The following is a 21,591-nucleotide window of genomic DNA, read 5'->3' on the forward strand; positions in this document are numbered from 1 at the left end:
CAACCTTAACAAGACTATAATATACTATTTTTCACCTATCAAATGGGTGAAATTTTTTAAGATACCATCCAATAACATGACAGCAGGAAGAAACCAGGATCCCCTTTTTTCAAATTTACAGAAAGTTCATATATGCTCACCCATTAAAAAATTCAAGAAATACAGAGTGACGATGAAGAAGAAAGTTTACAAATTCCACTCCCTCCTCAGTGGCAATTCTGCCGGAGGTTTTTGGTATTTTCACACACAGAGATGTATACATACACACCGATGCTTACTTTCCTAATTGATATTACACCGTGTATGTATTACCCTGTAACTTGATTTTTTTCAATTTTGATTTCAACTTTTTAGTTTAAATCTTAGAGAAATTTTCATGTCAGCATCAAGAGATCGATCTCCAACTTTCAATGGCCGAACTTCAAGATACAGTTGTACCTGAAGTTCTTCAACCAACCTTGACCAATGGAACTTTGGCTGTTCCCAGTTTGTTTTACTATTGTAAATAATTTTAAAATGAGCAATCTTTTTTCCTTTTTTTTTTTAAGATTTTATTTATCTATTTGACAGGCAGAGATCACAAGCAGGCAGAGAGGCAGGCAGAGAGAGAGGGGGGAAGCAGGCTCCCCGCTGAGCAGAGAGCCCAATGCGGGGCTCGATCCCAGAACCCTGAGATCATGACCTAAGCTGAAGGCAGAGGCTTAATTGAGCCACCCAGGTGCCCCTAAAATGAGCATTCTTATACACATTTTTGCGGGTTTGTATTTCTTGGACCAGACTATAAAGAACAGGCTGAGTCTGGAGGCACCACATCCCGGCGCGGGACAGGACGGTGTCGACAGGGATGAAGAGAGCAGTAACTGACCCCATGTGCCCCCCACAGTCCGGCGGTCCTCCAGATGCCTTGGGGTTACTCTCTCGTTCAATGCTCCCGTCTCCGACTCAGGTGCCGCGCTTATCCTCATTCTCAGAGAGGACACTGGGGCACGAAGAAGGCTGGCTCCTGCCCAGGGTGCCAGGTATTGTCTGAGCCAGAATCCGAGCCCACTCCGGAGCCCAGCTCCCACCTCTGCACTGTCCTGACAAAGCACCTTCCAGGACCGGACACGGTCATCTTCACACACTCCCAGCACGTGGCAGAGGCTGCCATTCTGACAACGGCGACAGTCTTTCGTTGTTAGGAAAACACAGTGAGGTGAGAGGCTGGGACCGGGACGGGCCTCCTGCCTCCCAGTAACGTACCAAAACCTTCCAGTGCAGAACCCTGGGCAGGGGTGCGGGCGGGGTGGGGGGTTTCTAACTGGCACAGACTGGCCGTGGGAAGGAGAAGCACCCCCCGAGAAGCTCTCCGCCCCCACATCATGCAGGCAGGAACATGAGGCCCGAGCCTGGACGTCAGCTAGCCGTGGGCGGCAGCAGGTCCCGACCTCCGACCCCCCCCCCCCGCCCACTGCAGGGTCTGCCATGGGAACGGCAGGATGTGACCAAGGGGATGTTGTCAGCCCCAAACCTGCCCCACAGGCATGAACACGAGGACCCCCACGCAGCCCAGGGCCCCGCGGGGCAGCACCCACCTGAGGGGGCCCGCTGAGCAGCAGCCTGCGCGGGTGGAAGCCGTCCACGCGGCCCTCGGCGCGGTTGCCGTAGTCCATGTGGCTGGGCCGTGGCACCGTCCACTGCCGGTAGTAGAGGGACTGCTCCGTGGACGTCATCGTCTTGCTGAGCAGGGGGCGGAAGGAGCTGGCCCACATGACCGAGTGGGAGGGCAGGAGCGAGGCAGCCTTGGGCAGGCCGCTGCTGTCGGTGGCTGTGACCATGTCGTACACCAGCTTGGGCAGGAAGACGACGGGGGGCTGCCGGCAGGCCTTGGTCATGGAGCACTGGGAGGCCTGCGGGAGGAGCGTGCCGGCCGCGGGGGCCACAGACGAGGGCGAGGAGCCCGAGGAGGACAGCCGGGAGGACGACGGGGTGACCGACACCTGGACGCTCTTCTGGCCGGCTCTCGGGCCAGGGTCCGGCTGGGAGGCCAGCCCAGGGCTGTGCCTGCTGATGACCGACGGCGGCCCCCGACTCGCTTGGGGCCTCTGTCTCTCCCCGGGGGCCCTGGCCTCCTCCGAGGGGCCGCAGGGCTGTGGCGATCTGGCCCGCTCCCCCTGCGAGGGTGCCCCGGGCGGAGCCGAGGACTCGCCACACAGCGCCGAGCCTGGGGAGGGACACGCCTGTCAGTCACGCCCCAGGAAGGACCCTCGCCGAAGCACCCACCACTTCTGTTCCTGCGACACAAACTACCCGTTCCTCACAACCACCGGGAACTTTCACGAACAAAATCCCCCTCTGGGTCAACAGAAACTCTCTTGTCTTCTGACAGAGCCATGGCTCGCCGAAGAGAGAGCCAGTGTCACCCCACACCCACCCCAGCACCCGGCGCACGGCCTCAAAAGCCGCCCCGTTGCAACCCCTGACCCAATCTGCTCCACAAGCCCCTGCCTCGCGGGCTCGAGCCCCCGCCACACCCTGTGCAGTGCTCCCGGGAGCACCCCTCCCTGCTGTCCCTCCTGCGGCTCGTCTTGCCTCCGCACCAGCACAGCCACAGCTTCGAGCTCAAACTGCCGGTGAGACTCGCAGGACTCAGCAGCTTCAACCAAACGCTAGAATTCCCCAACTTTCCGAAGGATCGGGAGAGGAGGGGCAGCAGGCACAGCAGCCCCCCACAAAGGGCCATCCTGCTGCCCCTCCCCCAGTGCACCCCGCTGAGACCTGGCAGAGCGGGGGCCCCCACCGGGCAGCACCCGGCTGTCTTCATGCCACCCCAGCCTCACACCCCAGGCCTCGCGTACCGGCTCGCGCCAGCCCTGCAGACCACAGGCCCCACAGAAAGCAGGGCAGAGAGGATGCTGCACCGCAGCCTTCACTTTGTCCTTCCCCGGGAGACAGACCCAGGGAGGCCGACAGCCCCACACCACCCTCCGCAGAAAGGCCTTCCCGCCCCCCTGCCCCTGGCTCAGCCCGTACCCCACACACCACGCTGCTCAGGCAACCTCCCCTGTGGATCCGAGCTCCCCAGCAGGGGTCCCGCCACTCCCCAAAGGCCTGCGCGGCCAGCCTGCCCTTCTAGATGCTTCCGGAACCACGGGAGGAGGAAATACGGCACTGGCCGGCCCCCTCCGCTGAAGGCTCCAGCTGACACCTCGCCCTCGGGCAAGGCACCTGAAACAGTGACAGCAGAAGAGCAGATATGGGGAGGCTGTGAGGGACCCGGACCTGTGTCCTGGCCCAGGGCAAGGGGACAGATGGGCCTGAAGGACATCAAAGAGGCACAAGATCCCAAAAGCAGACCAAGGGAACCCCGGTGCCTTCATCCGCTTCTCTAGGTCGTGAGCGCCGGCCTGGCGAGACCCTGAGGACCGATGCCCACACAGATGTTTCTTTCTGTCAACCCCAGACCTCCACTGGTCTGTCCCCAGTTGAATTCAGGGGAACTGCCAGTCTATAAAGATGAGACCCAGGGACACCCAGGTCCCCACCCCAACTCATGTGGCTCTGGCCAAATCTCAATTCCCTGGGCCTCCGTCCCCTCATCTCTGAAATCTACAGTAGCCAACGCCATGAGAAATACCTCGTCAGAGACCCCTAAAGATCTCAGGCCCTTCTGAAGAGTCCCGGCTAAGAAAGTCACCTCAATGACCAGGGTACCTCCCCTGCCAGGTAAGTATGAAAGTCACCTCACTAACAGAAGAACTCCAGATGGAGAGAGCCTGGCTCGTAGCCTGGGCATTCTACTCCTGGAGACACTGCACAGAGCAGTGTGTCCCCACAACCTTCTAAAAAGCAATCCCATCAGGACTGGGGAAGAACAAAGCCCCATTCCCGGCTATCGGAATAGCAGAGTCACCCACCCAGCCATTCGCCAGCTCCACCCGGGGCCCTGGGTGCCCTACACTGTTTGGGGCAGAGGACACCAGAGGCTACAGCACTTGGCTTTCTGACTGACCCGAAACCCCCTGGTGCGCTCTGACCCCACAGCTGCGCCCTGACCCCAGCCAGGCGCCCGTCCGCCCGTCAGCACAGAGCTGCAGCCCACGTGACCGCGTCCTGGGCCCCGACCCCACACGCGCCTCCACCGCCGAAGCCCCCTCCCTCCTGACTATCTTCTCCTCCGAGACACACAGGCCAGCTGCTCCTGAAACCTGCAGGGGCCAAACCCGACCCCTAAATCTGCCCCCAACTGAGGCAAAACTACCTCTTCACCCACACGCCTGTCCCACTTCACGCGCGTGAGTGTGCGCATAGACCACAAGGAGGCCTCTGCGGCACATCACACACTGGCGAGGGACCATGGGCTCCCCGAAAGCGGGCTGTACCTCACCCGTCTTTCCACCCGGACTCAGATACAGAGTGGGTTCTCGGTAACGGTCACAACAGGAAGACAGGCAATACCGTCTCATGTGGCCAGTCCTGACTGCTCCCGGACGCCGAGCCTCCCTTAGGCAGAGACTGGGCATTTTCCCCACAGTTCCCTGCAGTCTGGGTCCAGGGCTCAGGGTACACCTGCTGCCTTCTGTTGCTTTTCCCCCAGGGAAATCTGGGTGCACTTCTCTCTGCCTTCAGACTCGACAAGAACACCTCACCCCAGCCCCCCTCCTCCCTCGGGGCAACTCATTCCCTAAACCAACAACTGCCTGGGAAGCAGCAAGGGGACACCGCCCAGCACAGGCCACTGAGGGGGACAGAGTCCACGATCTTCTCCCAGGAACTCGGAGTTCCTGCCCAAACTCCTTACGTCCCAGACCCGAATCCAGAAACACAATCACTCCCGAAGAAACTCTGGTTTTCAAAGATCCCCTTCTCTTCCCAGTTCTAGGGGAAAATAAAGATCTCTTCTCATTCTCTAATGTCCAAAAGAAACATGCAGAAGTGCACTGTGTCCCACCTGGAGACTTACTGGACGCTTTAGAGGACAGAGACGAAGACGCAGAATCGTGGGAGCGGGACCTCTCCCTCTTCACGGGGCTCCTCTTCTCCGAGGTGGAGCCTGTTTCAAGACACACGTGCTGAACATGACTCGTGATCATCATCTCATGTGTTCGCCCAGCACTTGAGTTTGCAGAGTGTGTTCACACCTAGCATCCACCCGTGCATCCAACCATCCATTCATGAATCCATCCATCCATCCATGGGTCCAACCATCTGTTCATGCATCCGTCCATCCATCTGCCGACCCAGCTACCATCTTGCAGGCACCCGCCTCTGACAGAGCCCCGAGGAGACAGAAGTGGGGAACGTAGGCCACTCAGGCGCTCCCGGCTGACGCAGACTCCTTCTCAGGACCCACAGGTACAGATGTAAGGAGCACAGAGACACCCCGGAGCCAGGCTCCCGCCCGGAACAGGAAAACAGGAGCAGGTGACTTCTTGGAAGGAGTGACCCGACCTGAGCCCTGAAGGGCTGGCAGGGGTTTCCAGGTAAAGCACAGAGGAGAGGGAGCTCAAAGTCACAGGAGACTGTGTGGCCCAGAGTAACAACAGCAGGGAACAGCCAGGGAACCCCGATGAGCTGAGTGAGACCCACGGCACAGGGGACAGTGTGAGAAGCATGAACAGAGAGACTAGAGAGGCAGGCTGTAAAATGCCAGGAATGCGCATTCATCCCATGGACAACAGGGAGACTGAGGCATCTTAATGTCAGGGTCACAATCATGTTTGTGCAAGGTCCTTACAGCCCCAGCAGAGTTCTGTCCAGGGGGTCTTCTAGCCTGTCTTACAGATGAGCAATCTGAAGCCAGTAAAGGAAGCAGGAGGTGTTCCAAGTCACACAGTTAGCGGGAAGACCCCGCATCACACCCCACAAATGCTTCCCATGTTTGTATGAACAGCTGTGTCTTTTCTCTTGCTGTGCTATTGACAAGTCTGAATCCAAGCCCTGCTCCGATGCATGGGCCCTATTAAAATAGAGTGTTGGATTTTCATGTCTTTGAATGAAACCGGCCTTTTATCATCAATCCCCATAATTGACCCATCCCGCTGACTCACACAGAGGAAAGCTCATCTGGGGCAGGAATGCCACCGCCAAGTCACACAGAGCAGGAAACAGAGTCCTGAGAAATCGTGATTTCCCTTCCTAGTCTCTAAGAATTCTGGAGCTCGGGAGAACACAGTTGGGATTTCCATTTTCTTGTACCTCCAGAAAGAGGGGCAGGAAGCAAAATCTGAATGCAACAAGGGACCTGCCATCTCCTGCAAAGACCTCTCCAGACCGCGCTCATCAGAGCTGCTGCCCACGAGACGAGCCCAGGGCCGCACAAGGGCAGGCTCCCCCCAAGATGTGAAGGCGAGGCAGACCCACCACCCCTCACCCTCTGTCACGGGCTCCTCATCCTCGTTGTCTGTGCTGCTCAGCTTTTCTGCGTCGCTCTCTAAGGGCTCGTGCCGGGCCCCCTTCTCCAAGGGAAGCTCGTTGTTCACAAAGTACGCAGCCAGGCCCAGCTCCTGCTCTAGCGCCGTCCTCACCAGGCACGAGGAGTTGATCAGACGCAGGTCACAGTATCTCAGAGACCTGGAGGAAACAGAGAGTATCTTTTGAGTGTCTTGTACAGTGAGGCCCCTCTCCCAGTGCTGGAGGGAACAGGGATCAGGACCAGCCCCTGCCACTCGTTAGGGCCTCGGACTTGTGCAAACGGAAACACAGATCACCAGATGGTGAGCCTTTGGCAACCAGGTCAGTTGAAAAGTAACTGTCTTGGGGGCACCTGCCATGGATTCAGCCCCGTCCTGTCATCGAAAGAGCATCTGCAGGCCAGAAGAAAAGCAGGACTGAACCCCAGCTCTGCTACTTTCTAGGGCCAGAATGTTTCTCAAGCAGGGGAACTTCCTACAGGCTCAGATTCTCATCTCAAAGATGAGAATTAATTAACAGCCATCTAAGTGCACTGTTTGAGGACTGTATGCAGTCGGTGGACATTTAATGAGTCAATCAGCATTTAAAATGTGCCAGGACAGTGCTAGATGCTAGGGAGGGATTGACAATCAAGTCACTGCCATATGAGAAAGGAGTCTGTCTGGGAAGACCCCAACAAGCAATGAGAGAGGCAGAGGAGTGGGCACGGAGGTCAGGCCAACGCGGGCTCGGGCTGTGGGGTGGAAACCCCAACACACCTGGAGAGAGGAAATGCGGTTCCAGTCACGCTCTACAACCTCAGGCAAATGGCCTTTCATTTGTTCATCTACAAAACGGGACAGTTTTGTATCCTTGCAAAGACTAAATTCTCTATGGAAAGTCGACACTGGGCCTGATACAGAGAAGGTGCTCAGTAAGTGCTTGCTCAAATTTAAGATGGCTTAAGGCATTGTCTTAGTTCTTAGGGAGTTGAGGGATGGAAGAAATAATCCGTGTGAAATGCAACAACCAAGGTTAAATGTTTTAGAGCCCCCTTTACCTGGCCTGCGAGGACGCGGCGTGCAGTAGCCCTCATGTATGTGCGGGGTGGCCCAGGGGAAGGAACCCCAGCTTTGGAGGTGGGCAGCCTGGAGTCCGTGGTTTTCCACCCACACTTAATCTCTAAGTCCCATTCCCTCACTGCTCAAAGGGGACAGTGAAATATGACCTCCCCCCAGGGCTAGAGTAGTGAGGGTAAAATGAACTACAGCACAATGAGAAGAATCTGGTACAGTGCCGGCACGAGACAGGAGCTCAGGAAGCGTCCCCTCGTACTGTTTTGTTCTACAGGGAAGAGTGTGTGGCTGCCTCCCCTCGCCACGGTATTAAGTAAACCTTTAGGAGCCAAACTGTTGCCACTCATTCAAGCAACTGCCTTACTGGAGACTCAGTGACCTTCTGTCCTGAGTGTCTACTTGTCCGTGTGATGGCCCAGAGACCCCGGGAGACACTGAGTGGGTTCACAGCTGACCCGGGTGGCTGTGGTCTCCAACGGAAGACAGCCTTTGAGACAGTCAGCTCTGTGTGTGGAAACCAGCCCCTCCTGAGGGGCATCCGCCACCTCCCCTTTTCCCAGAACGCCTCTTCCACCGGGAGGGCCCCGCTATCCCAGCAGCGACACCCTGGGAGAAATGAAGCTTTGACCCCCAAGATGATCAGATTCTTTCCTAAACAGAAGAGCCTTCCCCAATGCACACGGTGATCCTCGGGGGGAGAAACCAAGAGAGGCATCGACCCTACCCCAGCTGGAAGGCCTTCACCCACGGGCCCAGCAACAGCCACCCTCCCGCCCAGGGAGCCCAAAAGGGGCCTGTCTGCGAATGAGGGAATGGTGCCCAGACCTCAGACACGTTCCACCGCCACAGGCAGAAAACTGTCAGATAAACACACAACTCCGTGGTGACCGTGAACGTGAAGACTCCACCTGCCGTCGGGCACCGGCAGGCCGGCCTGACCGCCCCCCAGAGCCGCAGGCACGGGCAGCCACAGCCCCTCGGCTCACCTCGGTAAGGACTCCCCGTGCGGGTCCGTCCCGCTGAAGATGAGGATGCACGGCAGGCCCTCCAGCTCCAGGTAAGTCTGAGGCCGCCACTCCGCGGCCTCGATCTTCTGCCACATCTGCGGGAAGGGAAAGCAGTGAGGCGGGCGAGCCTCCTCCCGGCCGGACTGGCCCAGCTCTGACCGCTCTACAGCGTCCTCCTGACCGGAAGCGTTTCGTGAAAAGGACGGTTCTTCGCAGGACAAGAAAGCGTGTCGTCGGCTTCCCGGCCGTACTCCCAGCCGCACGGGATGGCCCGTGTCGGCCGTGACGGGCCATCTGCGGCCGCGTCCCCGGGACCAAGTGTGCGTTCGCAGTTGTGTCTACCGCTCGCACGGAGCTTCCTTAACCGGGCCTCTCCCTCGCAGCTGCTGCTCGACTCTTCCCTCGGGAATCTGTGTGACTCTCCCGCATTTTCCCTCCCTCTCTGCGGGCTCAGTGAGGAGCTCGGGGCCGGGCACTGCGCTAGTCTGGGGGCGCTGAGCTGTGGGGGTGGTCCCTGCCCTCCACCGCCTGGGGAAAGAGCCAGAGGACAGGCAGCACCACGCCAGCCCCTGCCTCCATGCAGAGGAGAACCAACGGGCAGGGAGGGGCAGCTTCCCGAGAGAGAAAAAGGCAGCAGCTGAGTTTACAGGCTAAACCGTTCGCTAAACCAAGGAGGAGGAGAAAAGCACTCCCAGGAAGAAGGAAAGGCACACGGCAGCCCAGAAGTCTGAAAGGGCAAGACGGGGGCACCTGGGTGGTTCAGTCGGTTAAGCCTCTGCCTTCGGCTCAGGTCATGATCTCAGGGTCCTGGGATCAAGTCCTGTGTCAGGTTCCCCACTCAGCGGGGGGTCTGCTTCTCCCTCTGTCCCTCCCCCAACTCTGGCTCACTGACTCTTTCTCCCCCTTTTTCTCAAATAAGTAAAATCTTAAAAAAAAAAAAAGAGCAAGACAAAGCATTGGGGGGCAACATTTATAAGTAATTCGGTCCAGTAGGCAGGGACAGGACAAGACAGGCAGCCAGAGGGGTGGCCCGCCATGGAGGGGGCATGACAGACAGGCTCACTGAGGTGTCTGCTGCCATTCTGTCACCCCTCCCGCCCCTCCCCACAGCGCCCACCTTGAGCTGCTTCACGAAGTGCTTCCCGACGGTGATGCCAGAGCTGGGGCTGCCCAGGATGATCTCGAAGTGCTCCTCTAGGGCCAGGCGCGCCCGCACATGGGCCAGTCGCTCGTAGGCCACGGCCGCCAGCGGCAAGCAGGGCACCCGCAGCAGGACCATGAGCCCTTGGCCGCAGGGGCACTGTTTGGGGGCGTTGATGAGGTTCTGGGTGATCTCCAGTGTCTCCACTGACGTGTAGTCCTTCATCTGTGAGAGGCCGCTCACGGCCATCATCGCGGCCGCGTAGTGCTGCACGAGAACAAAGGTCCTGATCACCGCGCTGTGCAGGCGGGGGAACCTGCAACAAACGGAGAGACGGGGCCGTGACCGGGCTGCCGGCCACCTCGGGGTCGCCCGGAGCGCTCCGGGAGGAGTAGCGGGGCCGGTGCCCAGCCAGCAGGGAACCCAGCACAGCCACCAATGCAGGCACGGTGGCTCCCAGGTTGCATGCAGCTTGTGTTTCCTTCCAAAGCTGGTCGATTCCAACCTGAAAGGGAAGGCTTCCTTAGAGGTCGAATCGAAAATTGCTCGGGCACTTCCAGCTAGGAAACAAGGGCACGGGTCCGCTATTTCTCTGCACTTTCCAGCCCTGGTGCACAGGAGCGGCTCAATAAATACTGTGCAATGAGCAAAGAGGCATGAAGGAAACAAATGATTGTTCCGTCTCTCATCAGCTTAATTTGCAATCTGCCCCCATTCCCACTGAAAATAGAACCACTAGGCTCAGCACGTAAGCGCGGCTGTCACCTTCCCCAGACTGAGGGCGGCCATCCTGAAGGCACACCTCGGCCTTCATTTCAAGGCCAATGAGTAACCAAAAAGGTACCTAAATGTGATTTGACATGAATTACAAATCAGGACACATTCAGTCAAACCGATCCCAGTTTGGGCTTCAGAAACTGTTACCATCTGTGTTTACACACAAAAGTGGCAACCCCACCATGACCACATGCCCTGTTAATGGTCTCGTGACCCGCACATCAGAAACAGACCCAGAGCCCCAGCAGAAAACCCCACCCCTGTAGGCCACCGTGTTTCTCAGTAGGAACAAGTCGACATCTGCTTTACCAATCAATGATGTTCTTGTGGGTTTATTTCACTGGAAAGCATCTCCTGACACAGTGGCTTTTTGGAGCAAAGATAGAGAAGTTTCTGGATCTACAAAGATCGGACCCTTAGCATGGCCATGCCACCCTGAGAGCTCTACCAGGGCAATCAGTCACCTTCCGCAGAGTTTCGGCGGTCTTCCCTCATCTACTACTCTCCTTGTCTTCATTCTTTGTCCTTAGCATTTCAACTATGCCGGGAGTTCTATACATTGGAGAGCTGGCTTGGCAAACTGAACACTACCACGTGCCTGCTCTCTCAGGAAGGCACGACTGATCTGCAGACTCTGGAACAGAGGGGAGTCAGCCCTCCAAGGACTGCCTTGCCCTACCCCTGGTACACTGGCCAAACAGTGCTTAAGAAGCAAAGCAGAGAGCAGGGTGGAAAACACATGGTCTCCCCTGTCCTACAGCACTGTCCCAGCTGTGGTGGCCCCACGTCACCCTGAGCAAGGTGGGATGAAGGGGGATGAAGAAGGGCAGGAGGCATTTGGGAGGAAGCATTCTTCTTCCCCAACTCTGATGTGGTGGGAAGCACCTGCATTCAACTCTGTTCAAAGGACAAGCAGAGTCAGAACAGGAACCATATTTATCCATCTGAAATGACCAAAAAACTGGACAAATATATGAAACAAGAGTGTTTCAAGACATTGGGCACCAGGAAGTGAAAGACAGTGATCCTCAGAAATGGGAACCAAATTGGGTGAGCTCCCAGCTTCTTCCTGGAAGAAGTTTCTGGAATGGCAAAGCATCATTGTTCTCCCTGACTTGAAGAACAGCATTGGAGTCCAGGGAAATCAAGGTATCAAGAGTTCACAGGGGAAGAACCAGAAAGGAGTAAGCCGCACAAATAGAGAACTCAGGAGAACTACAGAGGGTCCCCCAAGTCATCAGCTGAGGAGTGATCAGTGTATTAGATAAGGAAACTACTCAAGGCCAAGAAAGAAACCATCCAAGAGAATTAAAGGGAACAATGCCTCAAGTTCACACAGGTTTTAGAATAGTTCCTGTTCCCACTAACCGCATGGAAGACCTCAGAATTCATGGAGCATTATAGACTACTTAGAGGGTTTTGCCTTAGTAGGGACAGCCCTGGACTAAACTGGTCCTATCTAACAAAGCTCAAAGCTTAAAGTCAGACCTAAAAGGATTAAACCATCTCCAAGTAACTTAACTACATCCCTGAACATAGCTGAAGAACATTTATAGGAATACAAATATATCCAGCCCCAACAAGGTGAGATTTACAATGTCTGGAATCCTCTCAAAAATTACCAGATATTTAAAGATGATAATTACAACCCACAATAAGGAGGCAGAAAAATCAATCAATAGAAACTGACTCAGAAATGACACACATGATAGAATTAGTAGATAAGAACATTAAATCAATTATTGTAATTAAATTCTATCCATTTAAAAAACAAAAGATTGAGATTGTTAGAGATTAAAAGAAAAAAAAAAGACTCCAATTTGAGAGATCAAAACTAAAAACCCTCATAAAGAAGATGAAGCTGGGGGCGCCTGGGTGGCTCAGTGGGTTAAGCCGCTGCCTTCGGCTCAGGTCATGATCTCAGGGTCCTGGGATCGAGCCCCGCATCGGGGGTCTCTGCTCAGCAGGGAGCCTGCGTCCTCCTCTCTCTCTCTGCCTGCCTCTCTGCCTACTTGTGATTTCTCTCTGTCAAATAAATAAATAAAATCTTTAAAAAAAAAAAAAAAAAGAAGATGAAGCTGGACCCTGAATTCTCATGGGAGCTGCCATCTTGGTATTTGGACTTGCCCTGCCCAGCCAGTGATAATGCATTCAGGGATGGGTACCTGACCCAGGATAGGTCATCAGTCTTTTCTCGGAATTTTTCAAACTGTTTAAAAAAATCAGCCACCCTCTAGAAGCTGAAGACTGTAATTCAGCAGCAATGAGAGGTGATGTTTTCATGGAAGAAGCCACTGTGCACTGAGATACAATACAGACAACACAAAGAGAGATACCAAAAACAAGACAACACAGTCTCTACAGTGTTTAATACCTAATGTAAGTTCCTTCTGAAACCAGCTGCATCTCTGACATTCAGTGGTTCATTTATTCAACCTCTCCTTTTATTTCATGACTCAATACATGGCTCTCCTTTTCTTAAGGTAGTTCAAGTTGAGTTTCTGTCACTTGCAAAGAAGAGTTCTGATTAATAAACAAACACAAGTAACTGTTTAACATCCATCCATCAACGTGTATGTACATTCATGCATGTGCTACCTAAAATTCTTTTCTTCTTTTCTTAGAGGACACCTTCTCTCTTAGGAGAAAAGTTCCTTCTTGTTATACAAGACTCCTTTGCCTTTATTTAAAAAAAAAAAAAATACACACACACACACACACACATATACATAAAGAAACAATCGAGATGTGACTGACAGCAGGAAAAAAGATTAACAAATGTAAAAACACAGTAATAGAAACTATCTAAGATGAAACAAGGGGAAACAATAAACAATGACTACAGCACCAGACAGTTACGGAGCAAATTCAAGCAGCTTAATGTATGCTATTGGATTACTCTAAAAGACAGAAGGGGAATGTAGAAAAATATATTTGAAGAAATAATAACTGATTTTTTTCTCAAACCTAATAAAAATTCAATTAAGTACAAGAAACATGAAGAAAATTATTAACAAAGCATATCTTAAATTACTTAAAACCAGTAACAAATTTTTAAAAATTTTAAAGTGGCTTGGTCACTGGATGGAAGGACCTGGGAGGGGAGGGCACATTATAGAGAGAAACAAAGGTGAAGGCAACAGATTTTGTTTGAAACAATGCAAGTTGGAAGATAGTAGGGCAACATCTTCAATGCACTGAAAAAGAAAACTACCTAAATTTTATACCTAGGGAAATATCTTCTAAAAATTAGTAAAAATAAAGACACACAAAAGCATAAAGACTGCATCACCAGCAGACCTTCCTTAGAAATGTTGATTAAAAAGTCCTTGAGGGCGCCTGGGTGGCTCAGTGGGTTAAGCCGCTGCCTTCGGCTCAGGTCATGATCTCAGGGTCCTGGGATCCAGTCCCGCATCAGGCTCTCTGCTCAGCAGGGAGCCTGCTTCCTCCTCTCTCTCTCTGCCTGCCTCTCTGCCTACTTGTGATCTCTCTCTGTCAAATAAATAAATAAAATCTTAAAAAAAAAAATTTAAAAAAAAAGTCCTTGAGAAAGGATAACAGAACCAGATAAATCCACACAGAGAAATGAAAAGCACTGCAAATAGTAACTACGTGCATAAATACAAAAAATATTTTTAAAAAGTTATTATTTAAATATCTCTAAAAGATAATTGGCTATCTAAAGCAAAAGTAATCTATTGTGAAGTTTATAACATTTATTAGTAAAATGTCTGAACACAGATGTACAAAGCCTAGCAGGTAAGATATAGATACACTGCTGTAAGGTTCTTATCAATGAAGTGGTATAATATTACCTGAAAGGAGAAAGTAGCTTAAAAATATACACTGTAAAGTCTAATGCAACACCTAAAAGGACATAAGAATTACAGCTAATAAGCAAGTGGAGGAGGGAATGAAACCATAAATGCTCAGTTCATCCAAGAGACAGAAAAAGGGAGTCCATACCACAGATAAAACAAAGAGCAAAGCAGTAAGATGGTAGATTTAAGTACAACCGCATCAATAATTAAATGTAAATGGCCTAAACAACTCAACTAAATGTAAATGGTCTAAACACCTCAACTAAAAGTCACAGACTGCCAGATGCAATAAACAAGTAAGACCCAACGATAAGCTATCTACATGAAAACCTTAAATATAAAGACACAAGTTGGTTAAAAGTGAAAACATGGAAAACTATAAACTATGCTGACATTAACCAAAGGAAAGCTGGAGCAGCTATATAATATCAGCAAAAGTAGATTTTGGAACAAAGAATTATATCCTTTGGGTCCTTTCATAATGATAAAAGAGTCAATTCATCAGGAGACACTTTACCAAAAATGACATACAAGTGACAAACACATGAAAAGATGTGCAACATTATCAGTAAACTGGAGAAACGAATGAAGTTTTGACAAATACTGTGTAATTTCATTCATATAAAACACTAGAAAATGCATAGTCTACAGTGAGAAAGGGAAAGGAAGAAATAATCAGCAATGGGGAGAAGGAATCTCTTGTGTGTTAGCTTAATTGTGGTGAAGGGTTTGCCAGGGTTTACATATGTCAAAACTCACCAAATCAAACATTTCAAATATCTGCAGTTTAATGTAGGCCAGTCAGTCCTCGGGAAAGCTATTGTTTAAAAAAAAAAAAAAAGAAAGAAAAGAAAAAAAGAACTACCATGTGGGAGGCAGGAACTAGCCCAGCTCCAAACAGTAGGTACGTGTAGGACATGCCTGCCCCTAAGCCTTTGTGGTTGGCCCCATAGGAAGGAAGCGCCACAGAAAACATACTGGAATGAAAACAGGAGTCGTTAAATGTCTAAATCTCTTAAGGACCAATGAGTCTGTGGTCTTGCAAGCGGACTTCCCAGCCACAGGCTGGGGTCTGTGTGCAGCACAGGGCATATCAACAGGCTGGCCGTGCACATGGTGGCAAGAGGCAGTAACCAGTGTGTTCTTACCTTCAGTGCCTTCTGTCCAAGTTGCCTGTTTCAAAGAGATACCCAGACAGTGGATTCCTAGAAACGGCAGCAGGGCATGGTGGAAAGAACACCAAACCTGGCTATAATCCAGGGTGCCCCAAACAGGATGTGAGACCCTGAGAAAATCACTTCCCCTGTCTGGGTCTCAATTCCCACAATTATAAGATGGGGTGGGGTGGTTGGGTTAAATGATTCCTAGGCAGTCCTATGATTCTCCATAACTCAACATTCCAGAGTTTTCTATTCTCTTCTCATGTAGTGAAATTTAATCTCTGTGAAACACTTCCGGTTCAGCAGAGGGGGAGAGAGGAGAGAAAGGAAGAGGACGGTGGTGAGGATGACAGTGACGGTCGTGGTTACAGTAACGGTGCTGATGGTAATGGCAGCAATGACCACAGTGGTGAGGTGCATCATGATGGTAATGATGGTCCAGTGATGGTGACACTGGTGCTGACGGTGGGGACAGTGATGGTGATGTTCTCAGTAATAATGGTGGTGACAGCAGTGACAGTGATGATGGGACAGTGACAGTGACACTAGTACTGATGGTGGTGACAGTGAGGATGATGTTCTCAGTAATAACAATGGTGACAGCAGTGACAGTGATGATGATGACAGTGGTTGTCATAGTGGTAGTGATCATGATCATGGGATGTGACAGTAACAGCGGTGTTGATGGTGATGTTGACAATGGTGGTGATGGTGGTGACCATGATGGTAACAGTGGTGACGGTGGGGACAAAGCCATGACAGTGTTGGCTGCAGCTACCAAGAGCATGTAATGTGCCCCAGTCATGCTCTAATGCTCTGTATGTATTAATTCATTTAGTCCTCAGAACATCCCCATCTGGTAGGCATTCTTCTCCCCACAGAGGACGGAGAGGCATCCCTAAAGTCTCAGGGCTAGTAAGTGGCAGACCCAGGCCTCGAACCCTGGAAGTGTGACTCTGGAGCTGAAGCTCTCAGCACACAGCTGTTCCTGAGTCGGCCCATGTTCCTGCTTCATCCAACTCTCATAAGAAGCCACTAGAAAAGTAGAGTTGTTCACAGATGACGTTATGGAAGTTCAGAGAGGTTCTGTGATTTGCCAATGGTTAAAACTCATGTTTAAGCTAGAACATATGGTCCGCAGTCAGTCTGGCCTTCTAGCCATGAGCCCTCACCCCATATGGCTTAGGTTCTACTATTTTGGAGTCAAGTGACAAGGATCAGGTCTAGCCTCACTACAAACCCATGTGATCTAGGGCAGGTGACCCAACTTAAGTCCGTTCCCTCCTCTGCCACACAGGGATAACAGGACCTATTCCACTGTGAGGATATTTTCGGCAATAAACACAGAGCACTGGACCCGAAGTGACAGTTCACTGAGCACCCGACAGAAGGAGCCGTGTGAGGAGAGAGAGGCAGGACTCCTTCCTTCAACAGGTGTTCGAGCCCTCAGCTGCCCACGTGTGGGGGGGAGAGCAGATGACATCCCTCAGCATCCCACACCCAAAGGGACTTAGCTTCTCCAAGGACATTCTGGGGAACACGGATTCCATGACACACACCGGAGATGCCGCACATTCTAGCCTCCACGGGACTGAGAGCACGTGTGGCAAGGGAAGGCTCGGAGAACTCTTGTGGAAAGGAAAACCTTGAATGTCAGGTTTCTTGACCAAGGCACCCCTTGAGGCCTAAGAGCTATTTGCATCCTGCCCAAGCAGTACAGCTTGGAGCACAGCGTGAGGAGCCCACGTGTAACGCAATCCCTTTGTTGGCACAAGAGTGGGGCTCCACGAGGGAAGGTGGCAGACCCGGCTCGACACGGACAGTCCGGGGCAGAGCCGCTCATTCTGCTTTGCAGTAGCCAGTCTGTAAACCTTGGCCTGGCTTTATGGCCATCGCTTAACCTCCCAGGCCTCGGTTTCCTCATCTGAGAAATGGCAGCATTGACATCTGCCTCCGCGGTCCGCCGCGGCCCGGGTCAGAACGCAAGCTGTAGAGTCGGGCTGACTGTGGCTTCACAGCCGGTTCTATCAGTGGCCAGATGTGCGGCCCAGGGAAGTCGCTGGGGTCTCTCAGAGCCTCAGTTTACTTGCAAAATGGAGATAATAGCAGCAACTGGCCAGGAGAGACGGTGAGGCCCTTAGAACAGCAAACAGCATAAAATACACTCTCGACAGGTGATACACGCGGGACACGAAACACGAAGCCAACTAGGACTGTCACTCTCATGGCCTTCAAATCCTTCGTGTCTTACCTCCTCCCACTTTCTCTACTTGCCTGCATCGCAAACACAGCCCTCCACATTCCAACATGCTGCTGCCCATTCTCATCTCTAAAATATTCTAGAACAACAGCACGACAGGTATCAGTAGCCCCACAGGCAGGGCAAGAAATAAACCAGGTCCCTTTAGCAGAGGGACGACGTCACCCAGGAAAGGAGGGCGGTGGCCCCTTCTGGAATTCTTGGGCTGCACACTCTTCAGCACACGCGCGACTCCTGAGTGTTTTTGGAAACTCCCATCTGAGCCGTGTACCTTTTTCCTAATGCCGTGACCATGGCCTCGAAGGAGCTGTCATATCTGAGCAAAGGGAGGCTGTGTCCCGAGAGCGTGGACTCAATGAACTCTGACAGCCCAAAGTACTTCTTATTCTCAGGATATAAGTCGACCCCCTGAAACAGAGAAGAGCATCAGTCACACGAACACGGCATTGGCGGGGACGGAGAGAGTCACACGCTGGCCACCCAGATGGCTGGCACAGGCATCTTGATCTACATTGTGCTGACGGGGGCTGCCTCGATGGTTCAGCCAGTGAAACGTCCGACTCTGGACCTTGGCTCAGTCATGGTCTCAGGGTTATGAGATGGAGTCCGCATCGGGCTCCACGGTCATCTTGGAGCCCTTAAGACTCTCTCTCCCTTTTCCTCGGCCCCTCCCCAGTTCGTGGCATGTACACGCACATGCATGCTCTCTCTAATAAATAAAAAATCTTTTTTAAAAAATAAAAATGAATTGCGCTGAGTCTGCAGTCCCGCAGACGACTTCCCTCTGCAGACTCAGAGCACAGAGCACTCTCTGATTAAAAGAGGCTGCATCCAGGGTGCCTGAGTGGCTCAGTGGGTTAAGCCGCTGCCTTCGGCTCAGGTCATGATCTCAGGGTCCTGGGATCGAGTCCCGCATCGGGCTCTCTGCTCAGCAGGGAGCCTGCTTCCTTCTCTCTCTCTGCCTGCCTCTCAGTGTACTTGTAATTTCTCTCTGTCAAATAAATAAATAAAATCTTTAAAAAAAAAAAAAAAAAAAGAGGCCGCATCCATGTCAGTCAAGACTTTTCCCTTCGTCTGACCTAGTGTCTTTGCCAGGAACAACATTGGCCTTGTTTTTTAAACTCACAACGTTCTTGGGTGAAATGGCTTCTTTCCGACAATCTTAAAGCTAGTTCTAGGAACAGGCCAATCAGTTATCCTGTGTTTGGCCTGCTACTAAAACCTGCAGAAAGAAATGCATTTATCTAATCAATTTCACCCCATGGACATAACATTCCTCCCAGACTAACACCGGAGCTGCTCAAATGTCAGAGTTGGAGAGGTTAATAAAATTGCAAAGCCATGAACTTGCCCTCACGCACCAAGGTTCTGTGAGGGCCACAGCCAGCAGGACGGGGTCCCAGCCAGGCTCACCGCTCTCCGACTGCACGGCCCTTTAGGCAAGTAGCTCAAACCTCGTTTGCCTCATTTTCTCCTTCTATAAATGAGCAACCATCCTAGCCCCTGCATCTGGTAGGAGGTCATACAATAAGCCGCGCAGGACAGTGCTTCCCTAGCTCACCAAAGTGCCACAGAAACACTCGGTATCCCTACCACTGACTCCCAACGCTAACGGACTGACACCAAGTATCAGTATCTTTATAAGTTCCTCAGATGACTCTAGGATGCCCCAAAGAAGTCTAGAATTTGAGGTTTGCTTGTTACTTGAACCATTAACTAGAATCCAACCACCCAGAACTCTCCAATTATTCTCAGAATTCTCAGACGATCAGTTGGAGCATTCTGTTTTGGTGAGAAAAGGCAGGGAATAAAGCACAACCTCACCAGGTTTTACGGATGTGGGTTCCATTCGGAAGGAGATTTTAAGGCCTGCTGCTTAAGGATGTGGGCATAGGAAAAGCAGGAACCTTTCCAAGGCTTCTAGACTAAACATTACATGTCCTCAGATGGGGAAGCCAACTAATGTCCTTTGGCAAGGAAGAGTTTAAATCTAATTCTGGGTCAAATCAAAGATCCAAGAAACTGGGGACCCATGTGACCCCCAACTACACCAGTTAATCAAGACTTTTACTGAGCAGAATTTCTCCCGACTCAAGGGCCATCGGGACACCAGGCAAGGGAGCCCAGAGGCACTCACGTTGCTATAGGAGGCAGGCCAGTGGATCTCGTTGTAAGGGCTGATGAGGGTATGTTGTGTCTGCAGCGCGTAGGGGAAGGACGTCACGTGGAGCGTCACGATGTTGGGAGCCTCCTTCACCTCCCTGCAATTGAGCAGTCTGTCCACCAATCCCACGGCCGGGTCACTTTGGGCATAGAGATTATGAACAGTGCCACTGGGGGAGGAAAGGGGGGAGAAGACGCAGTCAGTGGGAAGATGAATCCTGCTTGGTAATTTTACAAGGATCAAGCGGTTGAATACACTTCTAACTAGCCCCGCCCACATTACATTTCTCTAACTAGCCCCGCCCACATTATATTTCTAACAAGCCCTGCCCCAAAGTGTGCAAGTGATCAAAGCTTCTGGCTCTGCCCATGATGAGAAAAATTTAAGAAAAAAAAAAAAATGACCGCACTGCAAGCACCTACCAGGGACTCCCCGGATACTCACTGCTTATTAAAAACTTAGCCGGGGGACCAGTATTTATGGAGGATTGCTTGGGGGACACACAATCCACCCAGTCCTCCAGAGCGGGAATTCTCACCCGCAAGTGCTCCCTCTGCCCCATCTGACTGTGTACTCGTCTCAAATTCTTTCCCCTAAATTCCTACCGGCCTGAAAGGATCCTCAGAGGATATAAAACGGTACATTCTATATTAAATTTAAAGGTTTGGGACCAGGAAGGGGAGGCATTTTGGGCAAGGGGCCCAGGAGAAAAGCACAGCTCAGCTCTTCCCTGTGGGCCATGGCCTCAGCCTTCTCTCCTGGGAACCCAGCAGAATAGAAAACTCTCGGGCTTTTGGGTGGCAGGAGGCTACTCTGAGAACCCACCCCCTGCCCAGTGAGTATGCACAAGCTAGCCTTTCTTAGAATTCAGGGCATTCAAATCCCTCCCAGCCTAAGCAGGGACCTTAAACCATATGCCCTGCCTACAGGTGATCTCTGAGTTCCTGCCCAGCCCTACACACCTGCATCCGTGCAAAATCAAAGCCTTTCTCGGCGATCTGACCTGGTATCTCCCTTCCCTCCTCACCCAGTCAGCGGCAGTGTCTAAATGCACAGTCCCCAGGCCAGTCTGCGGAGGTGACGGCCCTGGTAAATCAGAAATCTTGCCAGACTCAGAGCCTGACAGCATCTAAAATGTATCTAGGGCATCTGGGTGGCTCAGTGGGTTAAAGCCTCTGCCTTCGGCTCAGGTCATGATCTCAGGGTCCTGGGATCGAGCCCCACATCGGGCTCTCTGCTCAGCGGGGAGCCTGCTTCCTCCTCTCTCTCTGCCTGCCTCTCTGCCTACGTGTGATTTCTGTCAAATAAATAAATAAAATCTTTAAAAAATAATAAAATAAAATGCATCTGGATTTACGTTCACTTGAACTGAGTCCATCAAATGGCCCCTACAGAAGGGTGGCACCAGCTATGGCCCTCAGTGCTGAAGCCAATGGGCCCGCCATTAGGAAAGGACCTATTCCGGTCAGGGTCCCCTCCCCACACCAGGGGGCATCTTCTCACTGAGTCCAGGAAAGGGTACAGGAAAGGAGGCCCTAGGTCAAGGCCAGCTTGGCACTAATCCCCCCTGCCCCTACCCAACCCTGAGACCCTGAGCCTGTTTCCATGATGGTACCTGTCAGAGGCTCTACTGGATGTCTCCTGAGATAATCTCCCATTCTACGGTTCTGGAATACATCCATGACATCTGCTTACAGATGCCGAAACCCCAGCATCATTCATCTCGTCAAGGCTCGTACCCAGAGTCCCGAGTATCACCCACGTAGTAATTCAAGGAAGGAACCCGCCAAGCCTGGGTAGGCCAAACCCCCTC

At 52.0% G+C, this 21,591-nt stretch overlaps 1 protein-coding gene across 7 annotated transcripts in view; it reads right to left on the minus strand.

Moving 5' to 3' along the window:
* GREB1 (growth regulating estrogen receptor binding 1) overlaps positions 1-21,591 on the minus strand; it is a 135,540-nt gene that overhangs the window by 18,478 nt on the left and 95,471 nt on the right. For 5 of the 7 annotated variants that reach the window (XM_004745806.3, XM_045084866.1, XM_045084867.1 and 2 more), the window contains exons 16-22: positions 19,752-19,947; positions 17,886-18,022; positions 9,573-9,912; positions 8,435-8,550; positions 6,353-6,552; positions 4,931-5,032; positions 1,575-2,203 (exon numbers count right to left, since the gene is read on the minus strand). In XM_004745806.3, the coding sequence (XP_004745863.1) occupies positions 1,575-2,203; positions 4,931-5,032; positions 6,353-6,552; positions 8,435-8,550; positions 9,573-9,912; positions 17,886-18,022; positions 19,752-19,947 (1,720 nt within the window). Of the gene's footprint in view, positions 1-1,574; positions 2,204-4,930; positions 5,033-6,352; positions 6,553-8,434; positions 8,551-9,572; positions 9,913-17,885; positions 18,023-19,751; positions 19,948-21,591 lie in introns of those variants that run through there. The other 2 variants (XM_045084868.1, XM_045084869.1) reach the window with 2 other exon arrangements.

This window comes from Mustela putorius, unplaced genomic scaffold (assembly GCF_011764305.1).
Source record: "Mustela putorius furo isolate JIRA1106 unplaced genomic scaffold, ASM1176430v1.1 tig00000813_pilon_pilon_pilon, whole genome shotgun sequence".
In the NCBI taxonomy this organism is placed as follows: Eukaryota; Metazoa; Chordata; class Mammalia; order Carnivora; family Mustelidae; genus Mustela; species Mustela putorius.